Source organism: Oncorhynchus clarkii, chromosome 21 (assembly GCF_045791955.1).
Source record: "Oncorhynchus clarkii lewisi isolate Uvic-CL-2024 chromosome 21, UVic_Ocla_1.0, whole genome shotgun sequence".
Taxonomy (NCBI): Eukaryota; Metazoa; Chordata; class Actinopteri; order Salmoniformes; family Salmonidae; genus Oncorhynchus; species Oncorhynchus clarkii.
This window is the reverse complement of record NC_092167.1, coordinates 1,450,305-1,475,728: the sequence shown is the minus strand read 5'-3', so window position 1 is coordinate 1,475,728 and position 25,424 is coordinate 1,450,305. Positions and strand designations below refer to the sequence as shown.

The window sequence follows — 25,424 nt, the reverse complement described above, 5'->3', positions numbered from 1 at the left end:
ATACTGAGTACTTCACTATGCTGTCCAACTCATTCCAAACCATCTCAATTGAGTTGAGGTCGGGTGATTGTGGAGGCCAGGTCATCTGATGCAGCACTCCATCACTCTCCTTCTTGATCAAATAGCCCTTACACAGCCTGGAGTTGTTTTGGGTCATTGTCCTGTTGAAAAACAAATGATAGTCCCAGCGCAAACCAGATGGGATGGCGTATCACTGCAGAATGCTGTGATGGCCTTGCTGGTTAAGTGTGCCTTGAATTCTAAATAGATCAGACAGTGTCACCAGCAAAGCACCCCCACACCATCACACCTCCTCCTCCATGCTTCACGGTGGGAACCACTCATGCAGAGATAATCTGTTCATCGACTCTGCGTCTCACAAAGATACGGCGGTTGGAACCAAAAATCTCAAATTTGGACTCATCAGACCAAAGGACAGATTTCCATGTCTAAAGTCCATTGCTCATGTTTCTTGGCCCAACCAAGTCTCTTCTTATTATTGGTGTCCTTTAGTAGTGTTTTTTTTACCATTAAGGCCTGATTCACGCAGTCTCCTCTGAACAGTTGATGTTGAGATGTGTCTGTTACTTGACCTCTGTGAAGCATTTATTTGGGCTGCAATTTCTGAGGCTGGTAAACTCTAATGAACTTATCCTCTGCATCAGAGGTAACTCTGGGTCTTACTTTCCTGTGGCGGTCCTCATGAGAGCCTGTTTCATCACAGCGCTTGATGGTTTTTGTGACTGCACTTGAAGAAATGTTCCAAATTCTTGAAATTTTCCAGATTGACTGACCTTCATGTCTTAAAGTAAAGATGGACTGTCATTGCTCTTTGCTTATTTGAGCTGTCCATAATATGGACTTGGTCTTTTACCAAATAGGGTTATCTTCTACCTTGTCACAACACAACTGATTGGCTCAAACGCATTACGAAGGAAAGAAATTCCACAAATCAACTTTTAAGAAGGCACACCTGTTAATTAAAATAATTCCAGGTGACTACCTCATGAAGCTGGTTGAGAGAGTGCCAATAGTGTGCAAAGCTGTCATCAAGGCAAAGGGTAGCTACTTTGAAGAATATAAAATTTTGATTTGTTTAACACTATTTTTGGTTACTACATGATTCCATGTGTGTTATTTCATAGTTTTGATGTCTTCACTATTATTCTACAATGTAGAACATAGTTTAAAAAAAGAAAGAAAAACCCTTGAATGAGTAGGTGTGTCCACACTTTTGACTGGTACTGTACATATATATACTTTTTGGGGTTGCATGAGCAACCCCCCCCCCCCCCCCCCCCCAGATAGGCCGGGCATATGAACCAGTGGAGGCTGCAGATGGGAGGACGGCTCATAATAATGGCTGGAATGGAGCCTAAATGAATCAGGAATGAATCAGGAATGTGCAGGGACGGCTATACCATAAAGGACCCCTGTTTATGTCCTCTTTACATGTAGTGCAACAAGGCCACTCATAGTCTGGAAAGTTCTCTACTTTTTTGATAGATTTAAACAAACAATATTGAAATCACCATTGTCACAACCATAAACTGTCAAATCCATCTGCCTTATAGAATACGAATTTTGGATATAAAATATGTTACATTTAATTATGTTTTATGGTTCATAAAACAAACTGATAGGAAAACTAAATTGCTACTGTGTATACCACTTGAGTAAAGAAAACTCACTTTTTGTTAACTCCGTAAAACATGAGCTCTTTCAGAATGTTGTCTAACGTCCAGGTGGGAATTGAACTTTTTTGGTCCACCAGACACTCACTGGCGTACCAGACACTCACTGGCGTACCAGACACTCACTGGCGTACCAGACACTCACTGGCGTACCAGACACTCACTGGCATACCAGACACTCACTGGCGTACCAGACACTCACTGGCGTACCAGACACTCACTGGCGTACCAGACACTCACTGGCGTACCAGACACCTGTGGATCACCCTCAAATCAAAATCAAATCAAATGTTATTTGTCACGTGCGCCTAATACAACAGGTGTAGGTAGCCGATGCGAAATGGCTAACTAGTTAGCGGTGGTGCGTGCTAGTGGCGTTTCAATCGGTGATGTCACTCGCTCTGAGACCTTGAGGTAGTGGTTCCCCTTTGCTCTGCAAGGGCCGTGGCTTTTGTGGAGCGATGGGTAACGATGCTTCGTGGGTGTCGGTTGTTGATGTGTGCAGAGCGTCCCTGGTTCGCACCCGGGTATGGGCGAGGGCACGGTCTAAAGTTATACTGTTACATGTAGGTAGACCTTACAGTGAAAATGTTAACTGATGAGCCCTTAACCAACAGGTGTAGGTAGACCTTACAGTGAAAATGTTTACTGATGAGCCCTTAACCAACAGGTGTAGGTAGACCTTAATAACCAACAGGTGTAGGTAGACCTTAATAACCAACAGGTGTAGGTAGACCTTAATAACCAACAGGTGTAGGTAGACCTTACAGTGAAAATGCTTACTGATGAGCCCTTGATAACCAACAGGTGTAGGTAGACCTTACAGTGAAAATGCTTACTGATGAGCCCTTAACCAACAGGTGTAGGTAGACCTTACAGTGAAAATGTTTACTGATGAGCCCTTAACCAATAGGTGTAGGTAGACCTTACAGTGAAAATGTTTACTGATGAGCCCTTAACCAATAGGTGTAGGTAGACCTTAATAACCAACAGGTGTAGGTAGACCTTAATAACCAACAGGTGTAGGTAGACCTTACAGTGAAAATGTTTACTGATGAGCCCTTGATAACCAACAGGTGTAGGTAGACCTTACAGTGAAAATGTTTACTGATGAGCCCTTGATAACCAACAGGTGTAGGTAGACCTTACAGTGAAAATGCTTACTGATGAGCCCTTAACCAACAGGTGTAGGTAGACCTTAATAACCAACAGGTGTAGGTAGACCTTACAGTGAAAATGCTTACTGATGAGCCCTTAACCAACAGGTGTAGGTAGACCTTAATAACCAACAGGTGTAGGTAGACCTTACAGTGAAAATGCTTACTGATGAGCCCTTAACCAACAGGTGTAGGTAGACCTTAATAACCAACAGGTGTAGGTAGACCTTACAGTGAAAATGCTTACTGATGAGCCCTTAACCAACAGGTTTACCTTACAGTGAAAATGTTTACTGACGAGCTCTTAACCAACAAAAAAATGAACATAAGAACACGATTGTTTAAGAGCCCATAAAACGGCAGCCATCTTTTATTCAAGGCAGGGGACCCACAAGCTCTATGGGCCCATGCGAATGTCATCAATGTCTATTTATTTAATTTTTTAAAATTAATAAATCATTTTGACAGTAACCCTCCAAAGAAAATCATTCATAAACCGTTTTAATTTCCGTATGTACTAGGAAGCTAAGTGTATGTTTCTTGGGCTTCAGGAATGTGACTGAAACAATGAAAAAAGGTAAACTGATTGAAAGTATAAGGGGATGTCAGTGAACGCCGTTCAAACAGGCTGGGCTGGATGAACAGCGCTCTAGCTCTGCCACCTTTCACCGCGGATGCGGAAGTGCGACATAGGCGTATGCGGTGGATTGAGACGTATCAAATGCAACAACAACAAAAAAAACAGATATCTCTATTTTTAAATTGATTGGTTTTGACGGGAATTTTTTTGGTATTATTGTTAATTAGATCGACACACGGCTGCGTCAATCGACTGTCAAGTATTTTGCGACGGGCCGTTACCGTGGTAACAGCACTCTGTGTCAGCGTCAGAGGAGAAGCTCCGTGTCTCTTCACTAGCAGCAGAGAGTTGCAGCAAACTCTAAACTAATATTTAAAAACAACCTAGCATGTGAACAAAAACGATGGAACTAGCCAAAGATCTGATAGACTGGTTGTTTCTATTGGGGATTTTAAAATGAATCATTTTCCCTATTTTACTCATGTTTGTTTTAAACTTTTTAGTTTTTTATATGTCTGTTTTGAGTAACCGTTGTCAACTCAGATGGAGTCAATATTTGTGTTATTCGGGAAAAATATTTGAGTCTACTGCACTATGCCGCTGCAGAGTGACAAATCATTTCTGAATCATGACTGAATGATAATCTTGAAAGGGTTTAAAGGCACCCGTATTGTCCTCTGAAAACACAAATAAACCATCATCGTTTGGATTGTGGAATTTCCCCTACATCCATAGAAGATAGGAAGAGAGATAGGAAACCGTGTCTGTCCATAATGACACACTATTCCCTATATAGTGCACTACTTTTACATCCATAGAAGATAGGAAGAGATAGGAAACCGTGTCTGTCCATAATGACACACTATTCCCTATATAGTGCACTACTTTAGACCAGAGCCCTATTCCCTATATAGTGCACTACTATAGACCAGAGCCCTATTCCCTATATAGTGCACTACTTTTGACCAGAGCCCTATTCCCTATATAGTGCACTACTTTAGACCAGAGCCCTATTCCCTATATAGTGCACTACTTTAGACCAGAGCCCTATTCCCTATATAGTACACTACTTTAGACCAGAGCCCTATTCCCTATATAGTGCACTACTTTTGACCAGAGCCCTATTCCCTATATAGTGCACTACTTTAGACCAGAGCCCTATTCCCCATATAGTGCACTACTTTAGACCAGAGCCCTATTCCCTATATAGTACACTACTTTAGACCAGAGCCCTATTCCCTATATAGTGCACTACTTTTGACCAGAGCCCTATTCCCTATATAGTGCACTACTTTTGACCAGAGCAAGGAATAGGGTGCCATTTGGGGCACAGTCCTTGTGTTGAGAGAGCATTGTTCCCCTGCCACATGAAGGGGCTGTCTCTGTCAGGAGGAATCCCAGGGGCCCCAGGGGCCAAGCGCTACATTGTTATTAGGTCACAGAGCCATGACCTCACCGCTCCCTGGGTGGGAGGCCCCTGGACCACGGTGCCATTCCTTCTCCTCTTTACCCTCTTCTCCTCCCCTTCACCCCCTTCTCCTCCTCTTCACCCCCTTCTCCTCCTCTTTACCCCTTTCTCCTCCTCTTCACCCTCTTTACCCTCTTCTCCTCCTCTTTACCCTCTTCTCCTCCTCTTCACCCTCTTCTCCTCCTCTTCACCCTCTTCTCCTCCTCTTCTTCTCCTCCTCTTTCCCTCTTCTCCTCCTTGTCACCCTCTTCTCCTCTTCTTATCCTACTCTTTATCCTCTTCTCCTCTTTACCCCCTTCTCCTCCTCTTCACCCTCTTCTCCTCCTCTTTACCCTCTTCTTCTCCTCTTCTTCTCCTCCTCTTTACCATCTTCTCCTCCTCTTTACCCTCTTCTCCTCCTCTTTACCCTCTTCTTCTCCTCTTCTTCTCCTCCTCTTTACCATCTTCTCCTCCTCTTTACCCTCTTCTCCTCCTCCACCCTCTTCACCCTCTTCTCCTCCTCTTCACCCTCTTTACCCTCTTCTCCTCCTCTTTACCCTCTTCTCCTCCTCTTTATCATCTTCTCCTCCTCTTCACCCTCTTCTCCTCTGCTTCACCCTCTTCTCCTCTGCTTCACCCTCTTCTCCTCCTCTTTCCTCTTCTCCTCTTCACCCTCTTCTCCTCCTCTACCATCTTCTCCTCCTCTTTACCCTCTTCTCCTCCTCTTCTCCTCCTCTTTACCCTCTTCTCCTCCTCTTCACCCTCTTCACCCCCTCTTCACCCTCTTCTCCTCCTCTTCACCCTCTTCTCCTCCTCTTCACCCTCTTCTCCTCCTCTTTACCCTCTTTACCCTCATCTTCACCCTCTTCTCCTCTTCAGCCTCCTCGCCTCTTCAGCCTCTTCTTCTCCTCCTCTTCTCCCCCTTCTTCTTTTAGATTCTTATTGTTTCTTCTCATTTCTTGCCTTCTTCAGCGTCTTCTTCATCTTCTTCTTCAGATTGAGCTAGTGGTTTGTGAGGAGGGGTGTTCATGGATGGGAGATTATCAGTAAAAACAAAAAAACAAGTAATCCACATACATAAACACCTATTGTGGGAGACTGCAACAAGTGTGTTGACATCCATAATAAACTGTGAACTTATTTTAGTCAAAGTAATGACCAATTTCTCTTCCTGATGAGATCATCTCTGGTGACAGCAAATTACAGAGAACGGAACGGACCAGAGCTTTCAGCTCCCTCCGCGCACACACACACGCACGCACGCACGCACGCACGCACGCACGCACACACACACGCACACACACACACACTTACACACTTACTTCCATTCAAAATCCTATTTTCCCTAACCCATATCTCCTAACCCTTAACGTAATTCTGATCCTAACACTAATTCTAACCTTAACCCTAAACCTCTTAGAAATACCATTTGACCTTGTGGGGACTAACAAAATGTCCCCAGCTGGTCAACTTTTTGTTTGTTTACTATTCTTGTAGGGACTTCTGGTCCCCACAAGAATAGTTAAACACGTCCACACACACACACACACACACACACACTAAACATACACCCACAAAACACACAAAACATACAGAGATCGTAATCCGGTAATGGCATGTTGAGTCGGCAAATGAGAGTGGGAGAGAGAGAGAGAGAGAAGGAAGGAAAGAGAGCTGGAAGGAAAGAGAGCGGGAAGGAAAGAGAGCAGGGAGAGCGAGAGGGAATGAGAGTGAGAGGGAAGGAGAGAGAGAGGGAAGGAGAGAGAGAGGGAAGGAAAGAGAGCGGGATAGAAAGAGCGAGAGGGAATGAGAGCGAGAGTGAAGGAGAGAGAGGGATAGAGAGAGAGAGGGATAGAGAGCGAGAGGGATAGAGAGAGGGATAGAGAGAGAGAGGGATAGAGAGAGAGAGAGAGAGAGAGAGAGAGAGAGAGAGAGAGAGATACAGAAAGAGGGCCCTTCTCTTTCCTGGGTTCTGTTACCCCCTGTACTTCAAAGGCAGTCGGCGAAGCTTAAGAACAAAAGCCTGGGGCATGAAAGGCTGCATGGTGGAGAGTTATCTGTGTTGGTTATTACCATTCAGCTGCAGGATTAGCCTCCTCTTCCTCTGCCCGCCTTGTGTACCTTTCCCTTCATCAAACGCTTTGACACTGGGAAGCATTCACTGCATAGAGGGAACATCGTAGTCTCCCCTTTCCTCTCTCCCTCTTTCATCTCTCTGTTCTGGGATCTCTCCCCCCCCCCCCCCCCTCCCTGTGTGTGTTCTGTCATGCCTCCCCCAATCACTTGACAAGAGAGACCACATGTCATTTAGAGAGAGAGAGACCACATGTCATTTAGAGAGAGAGAGACCACGTGTCATTTAGAGAGAGAGAGACCACATGTCATTTAGAGAGAGAGAGACCACATGTCATTTAGAGAGAGAGAGACCACATGTAATTTAGAGAGAGAGAGACCACATGTCATTTAGAGAGAGACCACATGTCATTTAGAGAGAGACCACATGTCATTTAAAGAAAGACCGCATGTCATTTAGAGAGAGAGAGACCGCATGTCATTTAGAGAGAGAGACCACATGTCATTTAGAGAGACCACATGTCATTTAGAGAGAGACCACATGTCATTTAGAGAGAGACCACATGCCATTTAGAGAGAGACCACATGTCATTTAGAGAGAGACCACATGTCATTTAGAGAGAGAGAGAGACCACGCCATTTAGAGAGAGAGAGAGACCACATGTCATTTAGATAGAGACCACGTCATTTAGAGAGAGAGAGAGACCACATGTCATTTAAAGAGAGACCACATGTCATTTACAGAGAGACCACATGTCATTTACAGAGAGACCACATGTCATTTAAAGAGAGAGAGACCACATGTCATTTAGAGAGAGGGACCGCATGTCATTTAGAGAGAGAGAGACCACATGTCATTTAGAAAGAGAGACCACATGTAATTTAGAGAGAGACCACATGTCATTTAGAGAGAGGGACCGCATGTCATTTAGAGAGAGAGAGACCACATGTCAGACCACATGTAATTTAGAAAGAGAGACCACATGTAATTTAGAGAGAGACCACATGTCATTTAGAGAGAGAGACCACATGTCATTTAGAGAGAGGGACCACATGCAATTTAGAGAAAGAACACATGTCATTTAGAGAGAGAGAGACCACATGTAATTTAGAGAGAGCGAGACCACATGTCATTTAGAGAGAGAGACCACATGTCATTTAGAGAGACCACATGTCATTTAGAGAGAGACCACATGTCATTTAGAGAGAGAGACCACATGTCATTTAGAGAGAGAGACCACATGTAATTTAGAGAGAGAGACCACATGTCATTTAGAGAGAGGGACCACATGCAATTTAGAGAAAGAACACATGTCATTTAGAGAGAGAGAGACCACATGTCATTTAGAGAGAGCGAGACCACATGTCATTTAGAAAGAGCGAGACCACATGTCATTTAGAGAGAGACACCACATGTCATTTAGAGAGAGAGACCACATGTCATTTAGAGAGAGAGACCACATGTCATTTAGAGAGAGAGACCCCATGTCATTTAGAGAGAGAGACCCCATGTCATTTAGAGAGAGGGACCACATGCAATTTAGAGAAAGACCACATTTCATTTAGAGAGAGAGAGACCACATGTCATTTAGAGAGAGCGAGACCACATGTCATTTAGAGAGAGAGACCACATGTCATTTAGAGAGAGAGAGACCACTTGTCATTTAGAGAGAGAGACCACATGTCATTTAGAGAGCGATCCCACATGTCATTTAGAGAGAGAGACCACATGTCATTTAGAGAGAGAGAGACCACATGTCATTTAGAGAGAGAGACCACATGTCATTTAGAGAGAGACCACATGTCATTTAGAGAGACCACATGTCATTTAGAGAGCGATACCACATGTCATTTAGAGAGGGAGACCACATGTAATTTAGAGAGAGAGACCAGATGTCATTTAGAGAGAGAGACCACATGTCATTTAGAGAGCGATACCACATGTCATTTAGAGAGGGAGACCACATGTCATTTAGAGAGAGACCACATGTCATTTAGAGAGAGAGACCACATGTGCTGTGCCGCGTGTTTTTGGGAGAGGAGGGTCAACACACAGACATTATTTAGAGAGGGACACAGTGCGTACTAACACAAACTCACTGTGTGACAAACATGTATATGCATACAAGCACACTAGCACGGACACATCCGGGGTCATCAGCTGTTCTCCATTCATGTGTGTTGCAGGCCCAGTACCTCTCTGAGACATCAGCTGTTCTCCATTCATGTGTGTTGCAGGCCCAGTACCTCTCTGAGACATCAGCTGTTCTCCATTCATGTGTGTTGCAGGCCCAGTACCTCTCTGAGACATCAGCTGTTCTCCATTCATGTGTGTTGCAGGCCCAGTACCTCTCTGAGACATCAGCTGTTCTCCGTTCATGTGTTGCAGGCAGAGTACTTCTATGAGTTCCAGACACTGCGCTCCATGGATGTGGATATCATGGACAACCCCACGGTCAACGTTCCTCTCCTGGGCTCTGTACCACGTAGGCCCTCAGGTGAGACAGGAGCTGGTGAATCCGTGCTACCTTCTCAGTGTTGTTGTTTATTGGACACGTGAGACTGAAGAACAGCAAGCAGGAAAGAGTGGAGGAGTTTGAGTCAGCAGCCCAGCCCAGCGCTAACCGCTAGACCACACAGGCCACTACAGTGAAACAGCTTGAAATCAGTCATAACAGCTTGAAATCAGTCATAATAGCTTGAAATCACTCATAATAGCTTGAAAACAGTCATGAAATCAGTCACAACAGCTTGAAATCAGTCATGAAACCAGTCATAACAACTTGAAATCAGTCACAACAGCTTGAAATCAGTCATGAAACCAGTCATAACAACTTGAAATCAGTCATAATAGCTTGAGATCAGTCACAATAGCTTGAAATCAGTCACAACAGCCTGAAATCAGTCATGCAACCAGTCATAACAACTTGAAATCAGTCATAATAGCTTGAGATCAGTCACAATAGCTTGAAATCAGTCGCAACAGCTTGAAATCAGTCATGAAACCAGTCATAACAACTTGAAATCAGTCATAATAGCTTGAAATCAGTCACAATAGCTTGAAATCAGTCACAATAGCTTGAAATCAGTCATAATAGCTTGAAACCAGTCACAATAGCTTGAAATCAGTCACAATAGCTTGAAACCAGTCACAATAGCTTGTCACAATAGCTTGAAATCAGTCACAATAGCTTGAAATCAGTCACAATAGCTTGAAATCAGTCATATAGCTTGAAATCAGTCACAATAGCTTGAAATCAGTCACAATAGCTTGAAACCAGTCACAATAGCTTGAAATCAGTCACAATAGCTTGAAATCAGTCACAATAGCTTGAAATTAATCATAATAGCTTGCATACTGATTACTGCGTTGTAATATGATGTTTCTCTGTGTTTTAAGTGGTGCAGGTGGGCTTCCCGTGTTTAGGAGACCAGGATGGCGTAGCGGCGTTCGAGGTCACCATACTGGTCATGGACGCCGGTGGGAACATCATCCTGAGGACACCTCACAATGCCATCTTCTTCAAGACCTGCCAGAGAGGTGAGGACGCAGCTCCTAGAGTTTAATTTGCATGTTTAACATGTTACCTCTGTTTTGAATGGTCTACTAGAAGAAGAGGTGACAGGAGAGGAGGGGAGGGGAGATCAGAGAAGGGGAAAGCAGAAGAGGAGAGGAGAGGAGAGGAGAGGTGAGGCGAGGTGAGGCGAGTGAAGAATATTGTCTCTCATTATCATCAGAGATGATTGGCTAGCTCTCAGCATTGCCAGAGATGATTGTCTAGCTCTCAATTTCGCCAGAGATGATTGGCTAGCTCTCAGCATCGCCAGAGATGATTGGCTAGCTCTCAATTTCACCAGAGATGATTGGCTACCTCTCAATATCGCCAGAGATGATTGGCTAGCTCTCAATATCGCCAGAGATGATTGGCTAGCTCTCAGCATCACCAGAGATGATTGGCTAGCTCTCAGCATCTCTTGAGATGATTGGCGAGCTCTCAGCATCGTCAGAGATGATTGGCTAGCTCTCAGCATCACCAGAGATGATTGGCTAGCTCTCAGCATCGCCACAGATGATTGGGTAGGTCTCAGTCTGCATTACCCTGTCTGATTTAGCTCTACCTTTGCTGACTGGATATTATAACATTACCCTGTCTGATTTAGTTCTACCTCTACTGACTGGATATTATAACATTACCCTGTCTGATTTAGTTCTACCTCTGCTACTGCTGACTGGATATTATAACATTACCCTGTCTGATTTAGTTCTACCTCTGCTGCTGCTAACTGGATATTATAACATTACCCTGTCTGATTTAGTTCTACCTCTGCTGACTGGATATTATAACATTACCCTGTCTGATTTAGTTCTACCTCTGCTACTGCTGACTGGATATTATAACATTACCCTGTCTGATTTAGTTCTACCTCTGCTACTGCTGACTGGATATTATAACATTACCCTGTCTGATTTAGTTCTACCTCTGCTACTGCTGACTGGATATTATAACATTACCCTGTCTGATTTAGTTCTACCTCTGCTGCTGCTAACTGGATATTATAACATTACCCTGTCTGATTTAGTTCTACCTCTGCTGACTGGATATTATAACATTACCCTGTCTGATTTAGTTCTACCCCTGCTACTGCTGACTGGATATTATAACATTACCCTGTCTGATTTAGTTCTACCTCTGCTACTGCTGACTGGATATTATAACATTACCCTGTCTGATTTAGTTCTACCTCTGCTGCTGCTAACTGGATATTATAACATTACCCTGTCTGATTTAGTTTTACCTCTGCCTCTTCTGACTGGATATTATAACATTACCCTGTCTGATTTAGTTCTACCTCTGCTGACTGGATATTATAACATTACCCTGTCTGATTTAGTTCTACCTCTGCTACTGCTGACTTTATATTATAAGATGTGGTACAACCACAACAGAAGTGGTTCAGATGCCCTGCTTTAGGGTGGTGGCGAGACAGCGGGATGTATAGAGGGGTATAGAGACAGCAGGATGTATAGAGACAGCAGGATGTATAGAGACAGAAGGATGTATAGAGACAGCAGGATGTATAGAGGGGTATAGAGATAGCAGGATGTATAGAGGGGTATAGAGATAGCAGGATGTATAGAGACAGCAGGATGTATAGAGGGGTATAGAGACAGCAGGATGTATAGAGACAGCAGGATGTATAGAGACAGCAGGATGTATAGAGATAGCAGGATGTATAGAGGGGTATAGAGACAGCAGGATGTATAGAGACAGCAGGATGTATAGAGACAGCAGGATGTATAGAGACAGCAGGATGTATAGAGGGGTATAGAGACAGCAGGATGTATAGAGACAGCAGGATGTATAGAGACAGCAGGATGTATAGAGGGGTATAGAGACAGCAGGATGTATAGAGACAGCAGGATGTATAGAGACAGCAGGATGTATAGAGGGGTATAGAGACAGCAGGATGTATAGAGACAGCAGGATGTACAGAGACAGCAGGATGTATAGAGGGGTATAGAGACAGCAGGATGTATAGAGACAGCAGGATGTATAGAGACAGCAGGATGTATAGAGACAGCAGGATGTATAGAGAGGTATAGAGACAGCAGGATGTATAGAGACAACAGGATGTATAGAGACAGCAGAATGTATAGAGACAGCAGGATGTATAGAGGGGTATAGAGACAGCAGGATGTATAGAGACAGCAGGATGTATAGAGGGGTATAGAGACAGCAGGATGTATAGAGACAGCAGGATGTATAGAGACAGCAGGATGTATAGAGACAACAGGATGTATAGAGACAGCAGGATGTATAGAGGGGTATAGAGACAGCAGGATGTATAGAGACAGCAGGATGTATAGAGACAGCAGGATGTATAGAGGGGTATAGAGACAGCAGGATGTACAGAGATAGCAGGATGTATAGAGACAGCAGGATGTATAGAGACAGCAGGATGTATAGAGGGGTATAGAGACAGCAGGATGTATAGAGGGGTATAGAGACAGCAGGATGTATAGAGACAGCAGGATGTATAGAGACAGCAGGATGTATAGAGACAGCAGGATGTATAGAGACAGCAGGATGTATAGAGACAGCAGGATGTATAGAGACAGCAGGATGTATAGAGAGGTATAGAGACAGCAGGATGTATAGAGACAGCAGGATGTATAGAGACAGCAGGATGTATAGAGACAGCAGGATGTATAGAGGGGTATAGAGACAGCAGGATGTATAGAGACAGCAGGATGTATAGAGACAGCAGGATGTATAGAGACAGCAGGATGTATAGAGACAGCAGGATGTATAGAGGGGTATAGAGACAGCAGGATGTATAGAGACAGCAGGATGTATAGAGACAGCAGGATGTATAGAGACAGCAGGATGTATAGAGACAGCAGGATGTATAGAGACAGCAGGATGTATAGAGACAGCAGGATGTATAGAGAGGTATAGAGACAGCAGGATGTATAGAGACAGCAGGATGTATAGAGACAGCAGGATGTATAGAGACAGCAGGATGTATAGAGACAGCAGGATGTATAGAGACAGCAGGATGTATAGAGGGGTATAGAGACAGCAGGATGTATAGAGACAGCAGGATGTATAGAGACAGCAGGATGTATAGATACAGCAGGATGTATAGAGACAGCAGGATGTATAGAGAGGTATAGAGACAGCAGGATGTATAGAGACAACAGGATGTATAGAGACAGCAGGATGTATAGAGGGGTATAGAGACAGCAGGATGTATAGAGACAGCAGGATGTATAGAGACAGCAGGATGTATAGAGACAGCAGGATGTATAGAGAGGTATAGAGACAGCAGGATGTATAGAGACAGCAGGATGTATAGAGAGGTATAGAGACAGCAGGATGTATAGAGACAGCAGGATGTATAGAGACAGCAGGATGTATAGAGAGGTATAGAGACAGCAGGATGTATAGAGACAGCAGGATGTATAGAGACAGCAGGATGTATAGAGACAGCAGGATGTATAGAGACAGCAGGATGTATAGAGGGGTATAGAGACAGCAGGATGTATAGAGACAGCAGGATGTATAGAGACAGCAGGATGTATAGAGACAGCAGGATGTATAGAGACAGCAGGATGTATAGAGACAGCAGGAGGTATAGAGACAGCAGGATGTATAGAGGGGTATAGAGACAGCAGGATGTATAGAGACAGCAGGATGTATAGAGACAGCAGGATGTATAGAGGGGTATAGAGACAGCAGGATGTACAGAGATAGCAGGATGTATAGAGAGGTATAGAGACAGCAGGATGTATAGAGGGGTATAGAGACAGCAGGATGTATAGAGACAGCAGGATGTATAGAGAGGTATAGAGACAGCAGGAGGTATAGAGGAGTATAGAGACAGCAGGATGTATAGAGACAGCAGGATGTATAGAGGGGTATAGAGACAGCAGGATGTATAGAGGGGTATAGAGACAGCAGGAGGTATAGAGGGGAATAGAGACAGCAGGATGTACAGAGACAGCAGGATGTATAGAGAGGTATAGAGACAGCAGGATGTATAGAGGGGTATAGAGACAGCAGGATGTACAGAGACAGCAGGATGTATAGAGAGGTATAGAGACAGCAGGAGGTATAGAGGGGTATAGAGACAGCAGGATGTACAGAGACAGCAGGATGTATAGAGAGGTATAGAGACAGCAGGAGGTATAGAGGGGTATAGAGACAGCAGGATGTACAGAGACAGCAGGATGTATAGAGAGGTATAGAGACAGCAGGATGTATAGAGACAGCAGGATGTATAGAGACAGCAGGATGTATAGAGGGGTATAGAGACAGCAGGATGTATAGAGGGGTATAGAGACAGCAGGAGGTATAGAGGGGAATAGAGACAGCAGGATGTACAGAGACAGCAGGATGTATAGAGAGGTATAGAGACAGCAGGATGTATAGAGGGGTATAGAGACAGCAGGATGTACAGAGACAGCAGGATGTATAGAGAGGTATAGAGACAGCAGGAGGTATAGAGGGGTATAGAGACAGCAGGATGTACAGAGACAGCAGGATGTATAGAGAGGTATAGAGACAGCAGGAGGTATAGAGGGGTATAGAGACAGCAGGATGTACAGAGACAGCAGGATGTATAGAGACAGCAGGATGTATAGAGACAGCAGGATGTATAGAGAGGTATAGAGACAGCAGGATGTATAGAGACAGCAGGATGTATAGAGATAGCAGGATGTATAGAGACAGCAGGATGTATAGAGACAGCAGGATGTATAGAGAGGTATAGAGACAGCAGGATGTATAAAGGGGTATAGAGACAGCAGGATGTATAGAGACAGCAGGATGTATAGAGACAGCAGGATGTATAGAGGGGTATAGAGACAGCAGGATGTATAGAGACAGCAGGATGTAAAGAGACAGCAGGATGTATAGAGACAGCAGGATGTATAGAGGGGTATAGAGACAGCAGGATTATAGAGACAGCAGGATGTATAGAGACAGCAGGATGTATAGAGACAGCAGGATGTATAGAGACAGCAGGATGTACAGAGACAGCAGGATGTATAGAGACAGCAGGATGTATAGAGACAGCAGGATGTATAGAGACAGCAGGATGTATAGAGACAGCAGGATGTATAGAGACAGCAGGAGGTATAGAGATAGCAGGATGTATAGAGATAGCAGGATGTATAGAGATAGCAGGATGTATAGAGACAGCAGGATGTATAGAGATAGCAGGATGTATAGAGGGGTATAGAGACAGCAGGATGTATAGAGACAGCAGGATGTATAGAGGGGTATAGAGACAGCAGGATGTATAGAGGGGTATAGAGACAGCAGGATGTATAGAGACAACAGGATGTATAGAGACAGCAGGATGTATAGAGGGGTATAGAGACAGCAGGATGTATAGAGTCAGCAGGATGTATAGAGACAGCAGGATGTATAGAGACAGCAGGATGTATAGAGGGGTATAGAGACAGCAGGATGTATAGAGACAGCAGGATGTATAGAGACAGCAGGATGTATAGAGACAGCAGGATGTATAGAGAGGTATAGAGACAGCAGGATGTATAAAGGGGTATAGAGACAGCAGGATGTATAGAGACAGCAGGATGTATAGAGACAGCAGGATGTATAGAGGGGTATAGAGACAGCAGGATGTATAGAGACAGCAGGATGTAAAGAGACAGCAGGATGTATAGAGACAGCAGGATGTATAGAGGGGTATAGAGACAGCAGGATTATAGAGACAGCAGGATGTATAGAGACAGCAGGATGTATAGAGACAGCAGGATGTATAGAGACAGCAGGATGTACAGAGACAGCAGGATGTATAGAGACAGCAGGATGTATAGAGACAGCAGGATGTATAGAGACAGCAGGATGTATAGAGACAGCAGGATGTATAGAGACAGCAGGAGGTATAGAGACAGCAGGATGTATAGAGGGGTATAGAGACAGCAGGATGTATAGAGACAGCAGGATGTATAGAGACAGCAGGATGTATAGAGGGGTATAGAGACAGCAGGATGTACAGAGATAGCAGGATGTATAGAGAGGTATAGAGACAGCAGGATGTATAGAGGGGTATAGAGACAGCAGGATGTATAGAGACAGCAGGATGTATAGAGAGGTATAGAGACAGCAGGATGTATAGAGGGGTATAGAGACAGCAGGATGTATAGAGACAGCAGAATGTATAGAGACAGCAGGATGTATAGAGACAGCAGGATGTATAGAGAGGTATAGAGACAGCAGGATGTATAGAGGGGTATAGAGACAGCAGGATGTATAGAGACAGCAGGATGTATAGAGACAGCAGGATGTATAGAGACAGCAGGATGTATAGAGGGGTATAGAGACAGCAGGATGTATAGAGGGGTATAGAGACAGCAGGAGGTATAGAGGGGAATAGAGACAGCAGGATGTACAGAGACAGCAGGATGTATAGAGAGGTATAGAGACAGCAGGATGTATAGAGGGGTATAGAGACAGCAGGATGTACAGAGACAGCAGGATGTATAGAGAGGTATAGAGACAGCAGGAGGTATAGAGGGGTATAGAGACAGCAGGATGTACAGAGACAGCAGGATGTATAGAGAGGTATAGAGACAGCAGGAGGTATAGAGACAGCAGGATGTATAGAGAGGTATAGAGACAGCAGGATGTATAGAGACAGCAGGATGTATAGAGATAGCAGGATGTATAGAGGGGTATAGAGACAGCAGGATGTATAGAGACAGCAGGATGTATAGAGACAGCAGGATGTATAGAGGGGTATAGAGACAGCAGGATGTATAGAGGGGTATAGAGACAGCAGGATGTATAGAGACAACAGGATGTATAGAGACAGCAGGATGTATAGAGGGGTATAGAGACAGCAGGATGTATAGAGTCAGCAGGATGTATAGAGACAGCAGGATGTATAGAGACAGCAGGATGTATAGAGGGGTATAGAGACAGCAGGATGTATAGAGACAGCAGGATGTAAAGAGACAGCAGGATGTAAAGAGACAGCAGGATGTATAGAGACAGCAGGATGTATAGAGGGGTATAGAGACAGCAGGATTATAGAGACAGCAGGATGTATAGAGACAGCAGGATGTATAGAGACAGCAGGATGTATAGAGACAGCAGGATGTACAGAGACAGCAGGATGTATAGAGACAGCAGGATGTAAAGAGACAGCAGGATGTATAGAGACAGCAGGATGTATAGAGGGGTATAGAGACAGCAGGATTATAGAGACAGCAGGATGTATAGAGACAGCAGGATGTATAGAGACAGCAGGATGTATAGAGACAGCAGGATGTACAGAGACAGCAGGATGTATAGAGACAGCAGGATGTATAGAGACAGCAGGATGTATAGAGACAGCAGGATGTATAGAGACAGCAGGATGTATAGAGGGGTATAGAGACAGCAGGATGTATAGAGGGGTATAGAGACAGCAGGATGTATAGAGACAGCAGGATGTATAGAGACAGCAGGATGTATAGAGGGGTATAGAGACAGCAGGATGTATAGAGACAGCAGGATGTATAGAGACAGCAGGATGTATAGAGGGGTATAGAGACAGCAGGATGTATAGAGACAGCAGGATGTAAAGAGACAGCAGGATGTAAAGAGACAGCAGGATGTATAGAGACAGCAGGATGTATAGAGGGGTATAGAGACAGCAGGATTATAGAGACAGCAGGATGTATAGAGACAGCAGGATGTATAGAGACAGCAGGATGTATAGAGACAGCAGGATGTACAGAGACAGCAGGATGTATAGAGACAGCAGGATGTAAAGAGACAGCAGGATGTATAGAGACAGCAGGATGTATAGAGGGGTATAGAGACAGCAGGATTATAGAGACAGCAGGATGTATAGAGACAGCAGGATGTATAGAGACAGCAGGATGTATAGAGACAGCAGGATGTACAGAGACAGCAGGATGTATAGAGACAGCAGGATGTATAGAGACAGCAGGATGTATAGAGACAGCAGGATGTATAGAGACAGCAGGATGTAAAGAGACAGCAGGATGTATAGAGACAGCAGGATGTATAGAGGGGTATAGAGACAGCAGGATGTATAGAGACAGCAGGATGTACAGAGACAGCAGGATGTACAGAGACAGCAGGATGTATAGAGGGGTATAGAGACAGCAGGATGTACAGAGACAGCAGGATGTATAGAGGGGTATAGAGACAGCAGGATGTACAGAGACAGCAGGATGTATAGAGACAGCAGGATGTATAGAGGGGTATAGAGACAGCAGGATGTACAGAGACAGCAGGATGTATAGAGACAGCAGGAGGTATAGAGGGGTATAGAGACAGCAGGATGTATAGAGACAGCAGGATGTATAGAGGGGTATAGAGACAGCAGGATGTATAGAGACAGCAGGATGTATAGAGGGGTATAGAGACAGCAGGATGTATAGAGACAGCAGGATGTATAGAGACAGCAGGATGTATAGAGGGGTATAGAGACAGCAGGATGTATAGTGACAGCAGGATGTATAGAGACAGCAGGATGTATAGAGACAGCAGGATGTATAGAGACAGAAGGATGTATAGAGGGGTATAGAGACAGGAGGATGTATAGAGACAGCAGGATGTATAGAGACAGCAGGATGTATAGAGACAGCAGGATGTATAGAGGGGTATAGAGACAGCAGGATGTATAGAGACAGCAGGATGTATAGAGACAGCAGGATGTATAGAGGGGTATAGAGACAGCAGGATGTATAGAGACAACAGGATGTATAGAGAGGTATAGAGACAGCAGGATGTATAGAGACAACAGGATGTATAGAGACAGCAGGATGTATAGAGACAGCAGGATGTATAGAGACAGCAGGATGTACAGAGACAGCAGGATGTACAGAGACAGCAGGATGTATAGAGACAACAGGATGTATAGAGATAGCAGGATGTATAGAGACAGCAGGATGTATAGAGATAGCAGGATGTATAGAGACAGCAGGATGTATAGAGACAGCAGGATGTATAGAGATAGCAGGATGTATAGAGACAGCAGGATGTATAGAGACAACAGGATGTATAGAGGGGTATAGAGACAGCAGGATGTATAGAGACAGCAGGATGTATAGAGATAGCAGGATGTATAGAGACAGCAGGATGTATAGAGACAACAGGATGTATAGAGGGGTATAGAGACAGCAGGATGTATAGAGACAGCAGGATGTATAGAGATAGCAGGATGTATAGAGACAGCAGGATGTATAGAGACAGCAGGATGTATAGAGACAGCAGGATGTATAGAGACAGCAGGATGTATAGAGACAGCAGGATGTATAGAGGGGTATAGAGACAGCAGGATGTATAGAGACAGCAGGATGTATAGAGATAGCAGGATGTATAGAGACAGCAGGATGTATAGAGGGGTATAGAGACAGCAGGATGTATAGAGACAGCAGGATGTATAGAGACAGCAGGATGTAAAGAGACAGCAGGATGTATAGAGACAGCAGGATGTATAGAGACAGCAGGATGTAAAGAGACAGCAGGATGTATAGAGACAGCAGGATGTATAGAGACAGCAGGATGTATAGAGGGGTATAGAGACAGCAGGATGTATAGAGACAGCAGGATGTATAGAGACAGCAGGATGTATAGAGACAGCAGGATGTATAGAGACAACAGGATGTATAGAGGGGTATAGAGACAGCAGGATGTATAGAGACAGCAGGATGTATAGAGACAACAGGATGTATAGAGGGGTATAGAGACAGGAGGATGTATAGATCAGTGATCTCAATCCTTCATCATCAGGGTGGAGGGTAAATAGATCCCATGGTAGATCTATAGATCCCATGTGTTACTGGGTTTGCATCCAAAATGGAACCCTATTCCCCATATAGTGCACTACGTTTGACCTGAACACTGTGGGTAGTAGGGCACTATGTCGGAAATAGGATGCCATTTGGGACATGGCCCATATGGTCCTGCCTGCTGGAATGGATCAGAGCTCAGTGGAGAGAGAGAGAGAGAAGGAGAGAGAGCGAGGGAAGGAGAGAGAGAGAGAGGGGAGAGAGAGAGGGGAGAGAGAGAAGGAGAGAGAGAGAGGAGAGAGAGAAGGAGAGAGAAAGAGAGAGAAAGCGAGAGAGACAGAGAGAGAGAAGGAGAGAGAGCGAGGGAAGGAGAGAGAGAGAGAGGAGAGAGAGAGGGGAGAGAGAGAGCGAGAGAGAGAGATAGAGAAGGAGAGAGAGAGAGATAGAGAAGGAGAGAGAGAGAAGGAGAGAGAAAGAGAGAGAGAGAAGGAGAGAGAAAGAGAGAGAAGGAGAGAGAGCTGGGGAGGCTTTGTGACCAGGGGAGGAGCGAGGGGAGTGAAGTTACCTGCCAATCAGAGTCCAGGACAAAGGCCATAGCTGGGGCATGATGTCATGGGAACTCTGCCAGCTGCAGATTGAGGCTGGAACAGGAGACACACACACACCAGTACCCCTCCACACACACACACACACACACACACACCAGTATCCCTCCACACACACACAGCAGTACCCCTCCACAAACACCAGTACCCCTCCACACACACACAGCAGTACCCCTCCACACACACCAGTACCCCTCCACACACACACAGCAGTACCCCTCCACACACACCAGTACCCCTCCACACACACACAGCAGTACCCCTCCACACACACACAGCAGTACCCCTCCACACACACACACCAGTACACCTCCACACACACACAGCAGTACCCCTCCACACACACCAGTACCCCTCCACACACACACACAAGTACCCCTCCACACACACACAGCAGTACCCCTCCACACACACACAGCAGTACCCCTCCACACACACACAGCAGTACCCCTCCACACACACACAGCAGTACCCCTCCACACACACACAGCAGTACCCCTCCACATACACACACAGCAGTACCCCTCCACACACACACACAGCAGTACCCCTCCACACACACACACAGCAGTACCCCTCCACACACACACACAGCAGTACCCCTCCACACACACACAGCAGTGCCCCTCCACACACACACAGCAGTACCCCTCCACACACACAGCAGTACCCCTCCACACACACACACAGCAGTACCCCTCCACACACACACACACCAGTACCCTTCCACACACCAGTACCCCCCTCCACACACCAGTACCCCCCTCCACACACCAGTACCCCCCCTCCACACACCAGTACCCCCCCTCCACACACACCAGTACCCCCCCCCCCCCCCCACACACACACCAGTACCCCTCCACACACCAGTAATCCCCCTCCACACACACACACATATATAGACAGGGTTGGGGTACAGGGTTGGGGTTCTATATAGACAGGGTTGGGGTACAGGGTTGGGGTTCTATTTAGACAGGGTTGGGGTACAGGGTTGGGGTTCTATATAGACAGGGTTGGGGTACTATATAGACAGGGTTGGGGTGCTATATAGACAGGGTTGGGGTTCTATATAGACAGGGTTGGGGTTCTATATAGACAGGGTTGGGGTACAGGGTTGGGGTTCTATATAGACAGGGTTGGGGTACTATATAGACAGGGTTGGGGTTCTATATAGACAGGGTTGGGGTTCTATATAGACAGGGTTGGGGTTCTATATAGACAGGGTTGGGGTAAAGAGTTGGTGTACTATATAGACAGGGTTGGGGTACAGGGTTGGGGTTCTATATAGACAGGTTTGGGGTTCTATATAAACAGGGTTGGGGTGCTATATAGACAGGGTTGGGGTTCTATATAGACAGGGTTGGGGTTCTAAATAGACAGGGTTGGGGTTCTAAATAGACAGGGTTGGGGTTCTATATAGACAGGGTTGGGGTACAGGGTTGGGATTCTATATAGACAGGGTTGGGGTTCTATATATATATATAGACAGGGTTGGGGTTCTATATAGACAGGGTTGGGGTGCAGGGTTGGGGTACCTTGTTGGGGTTCTATATAGACAGGGTTGGGGTTCTATATAGACAGGGTTGGGGTGCAGGGTTGGGGTACCTTGTTGGGGTTCTATATAGACAGGGTTGGGGTTCTATATAGACAGGGTTGGGGTTCTATATAGACAGGGTTGGGGTTCTATATAGACAGGGTTGGGGTGCAGGGTTGGGGTACCTTGTTGGGGTTCTATATAGACAGGGTTGGGGTTCTATATAGACAGGGTTGGGGTTCTATATAGACAGGGTTGGGGTGCTATATAGACAGGGTTTGTGGTACTATATAGACAGGGTTGGGGTGCTATATAGACAGGGTTGGGGTTCTATATAGACAGGGTTGGGGTTCTATATAGACAGGGTTGGGGTTCTATATAGACAGGGTTGGGGTACTATATAGACAGGGTTGGGGTTCTATATAGACAGGGTTTGTGGTACTATATAGACAGGGTTGGGGTGCTATATAGACAGGGTTGGGGTGCTATATAGACAGGGTTGGGGTACAGGGTTGGGGTTCTATATAGACAGGGTTGGGGTACTATATAGACAGGGTTGGGGTTCTATATAGACAGGGTTGGGGTTCTATATAGACAGGGTTGGGGTTCTATATAGACAGGGTTGGGGTACAGAGTTGGTGTACTATATAGACAGGGTTGGGGTACAGGGTTGGGGTTCTATATAGACAGGTTTGGGGTTCTATATAAACAGGGTTGGGGTGCTATATAGACAGGGTTGGGGTTCTATATAGACAGGGTTGGGGTTCTAAATAGACAGGGTTGGGGTTCTAAATAGACAGGGTTGGGGTTCTATATAGACAGGGTTGGGGTACAGGGTTGGGATTCTATATAGACAGGGTTGGGGTTCTATATATATATAGACAGGGTTGGGGTTCTATATAGACAGGGTTGGGGTGCAGGGTTGGGGTACATTGTTGGGGTTCTATATAGACAGGGTTGGGGTTCTATATAGACAGGGTTGGGGTGCAGGGTTGGGGTACCTTGTTGGGGTTCTATATAGACAGGGTTGGGGTTCTATATAGACAGGGTTGGGGTTCTATATAGACAGGGTTGGGGTGCAGGGTTGGGGTACCTTGTTGGGGTTCTATATAGACAGGGTTGGGGTTCTATATAGACAGGGTTGGGGTTCTATATAGACAGGGTTGGGGTGCTATATAGACAGGGTTTGTGGTACTATATAGACAGGGTTGGGGTGCTATATAGACAGGGTTGGGGTGCAGGGTTGGGGTGCTATATAGACAGGGTTGGGGTTCTATATAGACAGGGTTGGGGTGCTATATAGACAGGGTTGGGGTTCTATATACTATATAGACAGGGTTGGGGTTCTATATAGACAGGGTTGGGGTGCTATATAGACAGGGTTGGGGTTCTATATAGACAGGGTTGGGGTTCTATATAGACAGGGTTGGGGTGCTATATAGACAGGGTTGGGGTTCTATATAGACAGGGTTGGGGTGCTATATAGACAGGGTTGGGGTGCTATATAGACAGGGTTGGGGTTCTATATAGACAGGGTTGGGGTTCTATATAGACAGGGTTGAGGTTCTATATAGACAGGGTTGGGGTTCTATATAGACAGGGTTGGGGTTCTATATAGACAGGGTTGGGGTTCTATATAGACAGGGTTGGGGTTCTATATAGACAGGGTTGGGGTTCTATATAGACAGGTTTGGGGTGCTATATAGACAGGGTTTGTGGTACTATATAGACAGGGTTGGGGTGCTATATAGACAGGGTTGGGGTGCTATATAGACAGGGTTTGTGGTGCTATATAGACAGGGTTGGGGTGCTATATAGACAGGGTTGGGGTGCTATATAGACAGGGTTGGGGTGCTATATAGACAGGGTTGGGGTTCTATATAGACAGGGTTGGGGTGCTATATAGACAGGGTTGGGGTGCTATATAGACAGGGTTGGGGTTCTATATAGACAGGGTTTGTGGTACTATATAGACAGGGTTGGGGTTCTCTCTACTGTCTATAGCCTCTCTACTGTATATAGCCTCTCTGTATATACAGCCTCTCTACTGTATATAACCTCTCTACTGTATGTAGCCTCTCTACTGTATATAGCCTCTCTACTGTATATAGCCTCTCTACTGTATATAGCCTCTCTACTGTATATAGTCTCTCTACTGTATATAGCCTCTCTACTGTATATAGTCTCTCTACTGTATATAGCCTCTCTACTGTATATAGCCTCTCTACTGTATATAGTCTCTCTACTGTATATAGCCTCTCTACTGTATATAGTCTCTCTACTGTATATAGCCTCTCTATAGCCTCTCTACTGTATATAGCCTCTCTACTGTATATAGTCTCTCTACTGTATATAGTCTCTCTACTGTATATAGCCTCTCTACTGTATATAGTCTCTACTGTATATAGCCTCTCTACTGTATATAGCCTCTCTACTGTATATAGTCTCTCTACTGTATATAGTCTCTCTACTGTATATAGTCTCTCTACTTCTATAGTCTCTCTACTGTATATAGCCTCTCTACTGTATATAGCCTCTCTACTGTATATAGTCTCTCTACTGTATGTAGCCTCTCTACTGTATATAGCCTCTCTACTGTATATAGCCTCTCTACTGTATATAGTCTCTCTACTGTATAGAGCCTCTCTACTGTATATAGCCTCTCTACTGTATATAGTCTCTCTACTGTATATAGCCTCTCTACTGTATATAGTCTCTCTACTGTATATAGCCTCTCTACTGTATATAGTCTCTCTACTGTATATAGTCTCTCTACTGTATATAGTCTCTCTACTGTATATAGTAGATTTGATGTGGGCCCTTGGTCAACAGTAGAGAGGCTCAACAGCAGTGCACTATGGGCCCTGGTCAACAGCAGTGCACTATTGCCCTTGGTCAACAGTAGAGAGGCTCAACAGCAGTGCACTATGGGCCCTGGTCAACAGCAGTGCCCTATGGGCCCTGGTCAACAGCAGTGCACTATTGCCCTTGGTCAACAGTAGAGAGGCTCAACAGCAGTGCACTATGGGCCCTGGTCAACAGCAGTGCCCTA

At 45.1% G+C, this 25,424-nt stretch overlaps 1 protein-coding gene across 1 annotated transcript in view; it reads left to right on the top strand.

Moving 5' to 3' along the window:
• The window catches only part of LOC139379618 (wnt inhibitory factor 1-like), a 54,915-nt gene that overhangs the window by 2,182 nt on the left and 27,309 nt on the right, over positions 1 to 25,424 (top strand). The window contains exons 3-4 of the mRNA XM_071122417.1: positions 9,341 to 9,449; positions 10,352 to 10,492. Of these exons, the coding sequence (XP_070978518.1) occupies positions 9,341 to 9,449; positions 10,352 to 10,492 (250 nt within the window). The remainder of the gene's footprint in view (positions 1 to 9,340; positions 9,450 to 10,351; positions 10,493 to 25,424) is intronic.